The sequence below is a fragment of the Corticium candelabrum genome, chromosome 15, assembly GCF_963422355.1.
Source record: "Corticium candelabrum chromosome 15, ooCorCand1.1, whole genome shotgun sequence".
Classification (NCBI taxonomy): Eukaryota; Metazoa; Porifera; class Homoscleromorpha; order Homosclerophorida; family Plakinidae; genus Corticium; species Corticium candelabrum.
In genome coordinates this window covers 1,159,594-1,167,093 of record NC_085099.1, presented here as the reverse complement: position 1 = coordinate 1,167,093, position 7,500 = coordinate 1,159,594, and the positions used below count along the sequence as shown (strand labels likewise).

Sequence of the window (7,500 nt, the reverse complement as noted above, 5' to 3'; positions counted from 1 at the left end):
TGTATTGCTGTGTGCATGTATGTGTTCGTTATCATTAATTGATCTTCATGCCTTCAAAGTATTAAACAAGAGTGCTGTCTAACAAAGCTGCAAGATCGCTTACCAGCAATGTCCTGACACTGCCAAATCGATGCGACAAAAGGAGCTCTGACAATCCCTTGTAGTAGATACAGAGAGAATTGTTCTCGCTTCCTGTAAAATATTAGGGCTGACACACAAAGTCGTAACTCGTTGCGATCACTGATAATGTGACTTACCGCAAGCGACAAAGTCTCCGTTCTTTGCTAGTCCGACAAAGTTTTTCTCGTTGATGTGGCCGCAAAACGTTCGAAGGCACTGACAATCGGCGACATTCCACAGTTTCAGTTGACTGTCGGTTGAGCTAAAGTAACAAAATGAACAAACAAACTGTAACATAAACCTCAACACAATCACCAACTCATCACTTTGCTCATCAAATAACATACAGAAATGACTAATAATTTGCTCTTAATACAAGTACAGAGCGTAACGTACAGCCACATGAAACTAGTGCGGTTCCTTACGCTGACACACAGACGTCTTGATCCATGAATTTGACATACGAGACGGCCTTCTTGTGACCCTTCAACACACACAGCTGCTCCTTGGTATTCCTCAGATCGTAATAGTGAATGCAGTGATCTACGATGATTGAGAATGACACTCCGGTTGTGTATTGTGAGATGCATCCCTCCAATACAATAGTCTAGTGTATTGTGAGATGCATCCGTCCAATACAATAGTCTAGTGTGTTGTGAGATGCATCTGTCCAATACAATCGTCTAATGTATTGTGAGATGAATCCCCTCCAATACAATAGTCTAGTGTCTTGTGAGATGCATCCCTCCAATACAATAGTCTAGTGTGTTGTGAGATGCATCTGTCCAATACAATTGTCTAATGTGTTGTGAGATGCACATCCCTCCAATACAATAGTCCAGTGTGTTGTGAGATGCATACCTCCAATACAATAGTCTAATGTATTGTGAGAGGCATCCCTCCAATAGTCTACTGTATTGTGAGATGCATCCCTTCAATACAATAGTCTAGTGTATTGTGAGATGCATCCCTCCAATACAATAGTCTAGTGTGTTGTGAGATGCACATCCCTCCAATACAATAGTCTAATGTATTGTGAGACGCATCCCTCCAATAGTCTACTGTATTGTGAGATGCATCCGTCCAATACAATAGTCTAATGCATTGTGAGATGTTAATTAACAAGATCATGTGACCGTACCTGCTGACCCGAATGCCAAGTGAAAACGACTGCGGGGATTGAACTGGACGCAACAAACGTTTGCCTTGGCTTCAATACACGCCACAGAATGCTCCCTCTCTGTTGACCACACTTTGACTATATTTGAAATGTGGATACGTTTTACTATTGTTTGATCGTGTGAATCCACTCATCAACTTACCCTTGCCGTCGTCCGACCCGGATGCCAGTAGTTTAGCATCCATCATGTTGAAATCCACACTCCAACATCGTTTCTCGTGCTCCTGTTGGCAAACGAGAAAAGTCACAAAATGTGGAGATAAAAATGAAAAGCAAGAATGACACCTTGACTGACACATACGCATGCAGTCAAGACAATAAGAGAGGCAGCAAGCAAATAGCTACAGACAGACAGACAGACAGACAGACAGACAGACAGACAGAGACAGACAGACAGACAGACAGACAGACAGACAGGCTAGGTCAGTATCACCACCTTCATTGGAGACTACAGCTGTACATGACAACATGACTCGAAGAACTTTTGTAAAATGAAAACAGGCAACACTTCCTATCAAATTAGGAGGATTTGGAATGACATCAGTTGATGCTATTGCTTCATCTGCATTTTTAGGAGGATGGATGCATACTCTGTCAAACTTGCCTACTAGGTTCCCTTACTGGACTAACAATGCATCACTCTTGATTTCAATAAATAATAACTCAAAGATCTCGACCGATATTCATCAAGCTGTTAAGTCTACTGGTTGTGATGATTGCCAACATCTAAGTGAGTTTGTCAAACAGCCCAAGAAATTACAACAAAAACTATCTAGTCAACTACATGAGGCAAATGCAAATTCCTGCCTGGAAACTACAATTTCACAATCAGATAGAGCTGCAGCTAAATTTAGATCAATAAGAGGAAAGGGAGCTGGGTCATGGCTGGAAGGCATTCCTACTGAAGCGATTCTTGCACTTAAACCCGACAAATTTCATTTGGCAGCATCTCTGAGGTTGGACATGCCTGCACCTTTTGTCAACTGGAACATCCACTGTGAATGTGGCAAGTTAGCAGATGAATATCATCTTCTTACATGCAAACATGGAGGTGGGCCTGTGTGGCAGCATGATGAAATTGTAAATGCATGGAGCATTTGTCTACATGAATTAAAGATTCATCACGAGAAAGAACCTTGACATCGTTACTCTGGAAATGAGAATAGACCAGCCATAGTTGTGTGTACGACTCTGGGTGTAGCTATGACCTTGATGCAGCCATGGCTCATCCTTTCAGCCAAGACACTTTAAAGCAGGCAGCTTTAGAGAAAGGTTTTGCTGCAGCAAGAAGGGAGGAAAGGAAGATGATCAAATACAAAGACAACAACTTGCCGGCAATACATCAAGCCTCAATTTCACTCCTCTGGTACTTGAACATTTGGAACTTGGGGATCAGAAGCTACCAACTATTTAAACAAACTAGCCAGAAGATCAAGAGACCTTGAAAAGGCTATACAAATGAAGCTGACTTTAGAGGTTTTTGGAGAAAAAAATTCTCAATAATCTTACAACGATGTAACACTAAAGTCATCCTCCACAAGCTGACTCATGTCTTACCTGGAAAATTAGATGAGAACATATGCGAATATATGCTATCAAAGTAGCTTGCATTAAACTTATGTTGAACTCAGTAGCTTGTTTGCATTTAGTGTTAGAAATGTAACGTAGAGTCTGTGTTTTTTTCAATAAATGAAATTGACAGACAGACGGTAGACTTTGTGATTTTAGTTCTAATTGTCTTAGACTGTAATAGCGATGATGTGTGAAAATATATGTATTGACAGACAGACAAACACAGACAGACAGACAGACAAACACACAAATTATACAAAAGTTTTTGTCAAGGAAAACGACAGCCAACCGACTCTAGTACCTGAAACACGATCGCTTTCTCACCAGAGAAAGCATCCCAAACGGTGACCATTCCGTCGTAATCACTGCTGGCGAGCTTCTCTTTGTGATACATGTTCCAACTGATGCAGCTACACACACCATCACCACAATACAACACGCCAAAATAACAACTAGAATGTATATACATATGTATATGTATTTCTATTACCTTATCTTGGAGTTACAAACCATTTCCTTGACTGGATAATGAATGTCTACAGGATCGTCTATCACAATATTGTAGTCGAAAACCTGGATGTAACATTGACAAACAAACATGTCAGTTAATTCTAGAGACGATCAACTGGATAAACGAGTAGCAAACAATTGAGCACAATGAAGGTGTCAGTTTTAAAATTGGAGAAAACAATCAACACTTCAATAAAACATGAAACAGCTTTGTTTGCTAGTGTTTGATCGTATATTACAATATATTTATACAGTTTTACATTTTTAATTTTTTAATTTTTTAATCTTTTTTCTTTTCCTTTTTTTCTTTTTTATGTTGTGCTCAACCAAGTTCACAAAGTCTCTCATAAACACCAAACGCAAATCCATCTCAGAGACAGATTTTTATTTTTTGTATTTTTATTTTCTAATTTTTTAATTTTTATATATTTAAATTTTTTTAATTTTTAATTTTTATTTTTTATTTATTTTTAATATTTTGGGGGTTTTATTTTTTATTTTTTTATTTTTTTATAATTTTTACATATGCCAACAACACAAATGTTTGTTAAAAGTGGCATATTTGGTCATCAATCAACAATACACAGCACATTCAAGACTTCACCAAACAGACCTTAATTTTCTTAGTCACTCCTGCAATAGCAAAGTAGTCGCTTTCCTTGCTGAACTCGATGCTGTCGTATGGCACAACAAGTAACTTAGTATTGTGGCTGGCATTATTTGTATACAATGATGTGCACCTTGATACGATGCTGGAGCCGCTGGGAACTTCGCCGTAAGTGAGAGAGGCAAGTGTGCGAAAATCGTTGAACCGAGTTGAGTTCATAAGAGTTTTTGAGAACGACTCCAGACCATCTCTTGTGGAGTCTAGCAATAACCAATGTGTTGGTATTCTTTATGTCACGCACATATGCACACACACATGCATGTACACACACACACACACACACACACACACACACACACACACACACACACACACACACACACATGCACACACACACACAATGTTACATACCTGTAAAATCTCCAATCCTTGTTTTGCAGTAAGCAGTCTCTAGCCCACCAAAGTGTATGTGCAGTTCCTTCTTCTGAGAGGCGATCATCTGTAGAACTGACTGACAACCCGACTGTAGTAGCCAGGAAAGACAGAAACAGCATAAATTAGTGAGAATTAAGTGCAGAATATTGAAGTAGTCATACAGTCAAACTTCCGTTGAATCCTGCTTCACCAACTGTGTCTTGCCTTTTGATAAATACAATGGACACCATAGAGTGACAATAAATTATAGTTACATGCATGCAAGTTCACACACACACACACACACACACACACACACACACACACACACACACACACACACACACACACACAAACAAATGCATGCACGTGCACGCACACACACACACACACACACACACACACACACGCACACACACTTCCTCCCATATCCATAATAGCGTCATCGTCTCAAAATCAACAAACGCTGTCATGCAACCCACCACAGCCATTTACTGTACACACTCACCACAGTCCACTAGAGTTAAGTACATCTCCACTTGCGACACAACCGACTTCGCTCTATCACACACAACACATTGTAACATATTCTATATTCGACATCACGACAACATATAAGACAGACAGACAGACAGACAGACAGACAGACAGATAGACAGACAAGACAGACAGATAGACAGACAGACAAAGAAACAGACAAAGAGACAGACAGACAGACAGACAGACAGACAGACACACACACACACACACACACACACACACACACACACACACACACACAAACAGACAGACAGACAGAGACTGTGTCCTAGAACATGTTATTGCGACATTGACACTTGCCTTCTCCAACTTGACGGCTTTGCTGCTTCGTTGTCGTGTTAAACATCCCTAAACAAGCAAATGCATATGTTCCCATCCCTCCGACATGCATGTGTTCATTCGTTTACTTGAATCTGGCAGAGATCCTCGTCGATTACTCTCAGTTCCTGCTGCAGCTGATCGAATTCCTGTTGTTTCTTGTTTTTTATTTGATGCAGGAATTCCAGTGTAAGTTGATGTTGAACAAATGCCGAGCCCTAAGAAATAGAAAAGCAGTAGAGTACAGAAGGCTAGAATGATATATTAGGGGCAATGGCATACGAGCTCTAGATGCCGTTTTCTGTCCTCTAGAGCTTTCAACCAAAAATTTATCTCTATAAAATGATGGCATTGTACCATGTATTATGTATAAGAAATGTTTAAACAAACAGACAAATAAATAAATAAACAGATAAACAAACTAACAAACAAACAAACAGACAGACAGACAATCAAACAGACAACAAACAAACACACAGACAAACAAACAAACAAACAAGCAGACAAACAAACAGACAGACAATCAAACATACAAATAAACAAACAGACAGACAACAAACAGACAGACAAACAAACTAACAAACAAACACAAAAACAGACAACAAACAAACAAACAGACAGACAATATAGACAGACAGACAGACAGACAGACAGACAAATAGACAAACAAAAAGTCAAACAAATAAACAAACAAACAGACAGACAATACAGACAAACAGACAGACAGACAAACAAACAGACAACAAATAAACAAACAGACAGACAAACAGACAAACAAACAGACAGACAAACAGACAAACAAACAGACAGACAAACAGACAGACAAACAGACTGACAAACAAACACAAAAACAAACAGACACACAAACAATAAACAGAAAGACAGATACACAAACAAAATAATAAACAAACAAGCATGGAAACAGGTAACTAAACAAACAACTCAATTGGAACAAACAAATGTCACAAAATATGCAATCACCGATTAGAGACAGATTTTCTTGAAGTCCATTGATGGCAGACAAGTTGGTGAAGTTCTGTGTAAACATCGCAAAAATAGAATGCATTATGAAAGAGTAGCAAGATGTATAGTACTTTGTGTTTGCCAAAGTCTCGTTCCTGCTGTTTGCATCTTGATATCAATTCACTCACTGGCAAAGAAAATCATCACACACACACACACACACACACACACACACACACACACACACACACACACACACACACACATTTACAAACAGACAGACAACAGACATGCAAACAAACACACAAACAGCTTAAACTCACATATGAGTAGACAGACTGACAAACCAACAAACTGACAGACAGACAGACAGAGACAGATAAACAAAAATGTATTGGGCAGACAGACAGATAGACAAACAAATAAACAAACAGATAGACAGACAGATAGACAGACAGACAGACAGACAGACAGACAAACAAATAAACAGACAGAAACATACAGACAGACAAAGACTGACAAACAGACAATTCACGGATACAGCAAAGACACAAAAAGACAACACAGAAACAAAGAGAAAGACACGACAGCCAGAAAGCACAACACACTATCATCCTCCTCCTTACACGCAAAATTCGGAAAAATGTCATCGACTTTATTCACAGCCAAATTACACTTCGGACATCGATTGCTCTCCTTCAGACTCTTCACAATACACGCATGACTAGACACACAGCAATACAAAAGCGAGAGCAAGCGACTCAACATTCGACCTTCTTACCAAAAACTGTGACCACACTTAGTGACGTAAGCATCACTAATTACATTGAAACAGACGGGACTAGATACACCAAAGTCGCAATTTCACGTGTTAGTCTTCGGTAAACTCTTTATTCTGTTTTCTAGCGATTTTCTCACCACAAAAACTCGCTGTCTCGACGATCTATGCGCAGGTGAGACTTGCTCGATGATGAGGTGGGAGAACGTGGCCGTTTTCGTGGTGTTCCGCTGCCCAGTGATAGTGACATCGTGTCTTGTTCGTGTGGACTGTCTGAATGATTTATTGCTGAATTAAAACGCCGCCACACAACCGCGGTGGACCCATCATAGTTTGATGGTTGATAACAACGACAAGGTGGTGCTGTGTTGCCTCGGAGTCCGGATTTTATCTTGTGTTGTGTCAGACCACGCACGCACGCACACACACACGCACACACACGCACAAACACGCACGCACACACACACACACACACGCACGCACACACACACATTCCCA

General features: G+C 39.9%; 2 protein-coding genes across 2 annotated transcripts in view; one reads left to right on the top strand and one right to left on the bottom strand.

Moving 5' to 3' along the window:
- Positions 1-7,342, bottom strand: part of LOC134191011 (E3 ubiquitin-protein ligase COP1-like) — an 8,557-nt gene extending 1,215 nt beyond the window's left edge. Inside the window, exons 1-20 of the mRNA XM_062659565.1 lie at positions 7,143-7,342; positions 7,006-7,065; positions 6,851-6,948; positions 6,356-6,411; positions 6,243-6,297; positions 5,544-5,596; positions 5,351-5,479; positions 5,244-5,291; positions 4,912-4,964; positions 4,586-4,628; positions 4,401-4,512; positions 4,123-4,249; positions 3,996-4,056; positions 3,363-3,445; positions 3,174-3,282; positions 1,443-1,524; positions 1,262-1,378; positions 546-663; positions 258-382; positions 104-192 (exon numbers count right to left, since the gene is read on the bottom strand). Coding sequence (XP_062515549.1) covers positions 104-192; positions 258-382; positions 546-663; positions 1,262-1,378; positions 1,443-1,524; positions 3,174-3,282; positions 3,363-3,445; positions 3,996-4,056; positions 4,123-4,249; positions 4,401-4,512; positions 4,586-4,628; positions 4,912-4,964; positions 5,244-5,291; positions 5,351-5,479; positions 5,544-5,596; positions 6,243-6,297; positions 6,356-6,411; positions 6,851-6,948; positions 7,006-7,065; positions 7,143-7,252 — 1,728 coding nt within the window. The 5' untranslated portion in view covers positions 7,253-7,342. The remainder of the gene's footprint in view (positions 1-103; positions 193-257; positions 383-545; positions 664-1,261; positions 1,379-1,442; positions 1,525-3,173; positions 3,283-3,362; positions 3,446-3,995; positions 4,057-4,122; positions 4,250-4,400; positions 4,513-4,585; positions 4,629-4,911; positions 4,965-5,243; positions 5,292-5,350; positions 5,480-5,543; positions 5,597-6,242; positions 6,298-6,355; positions 6,412-6,850; positions 6,949-7,005; positions 7,066-7,142) is intronic.
- On the top strand, positions 1,744-2,706 carry LOC134191012 (uncharacterized). Its single transcript, XM_062659566.1, has one exon. The coding sequence runs from the start codon at positions 1,835-1,837 to the stop codon at positions 2,438-2,440; it is 606 nt and encodes a 201-aa protein (XP_062515550.1). The 5' UTR covers positions 1,744-1,834; the 3' UTR covers positions 2,441-2,706.
- Positions 7,343-7,500: the final 158 nt, after the last annotated feature.

Excerpts from the sequence above, each read along its gene's own strand:
- LOC134191012 (XM_062659566.1), top strand. The coding sequence starts at position 1,835 with ATGACATCAGTTGATGCTATTGCTTCATCTGCATTTTTAGGAGGATGG.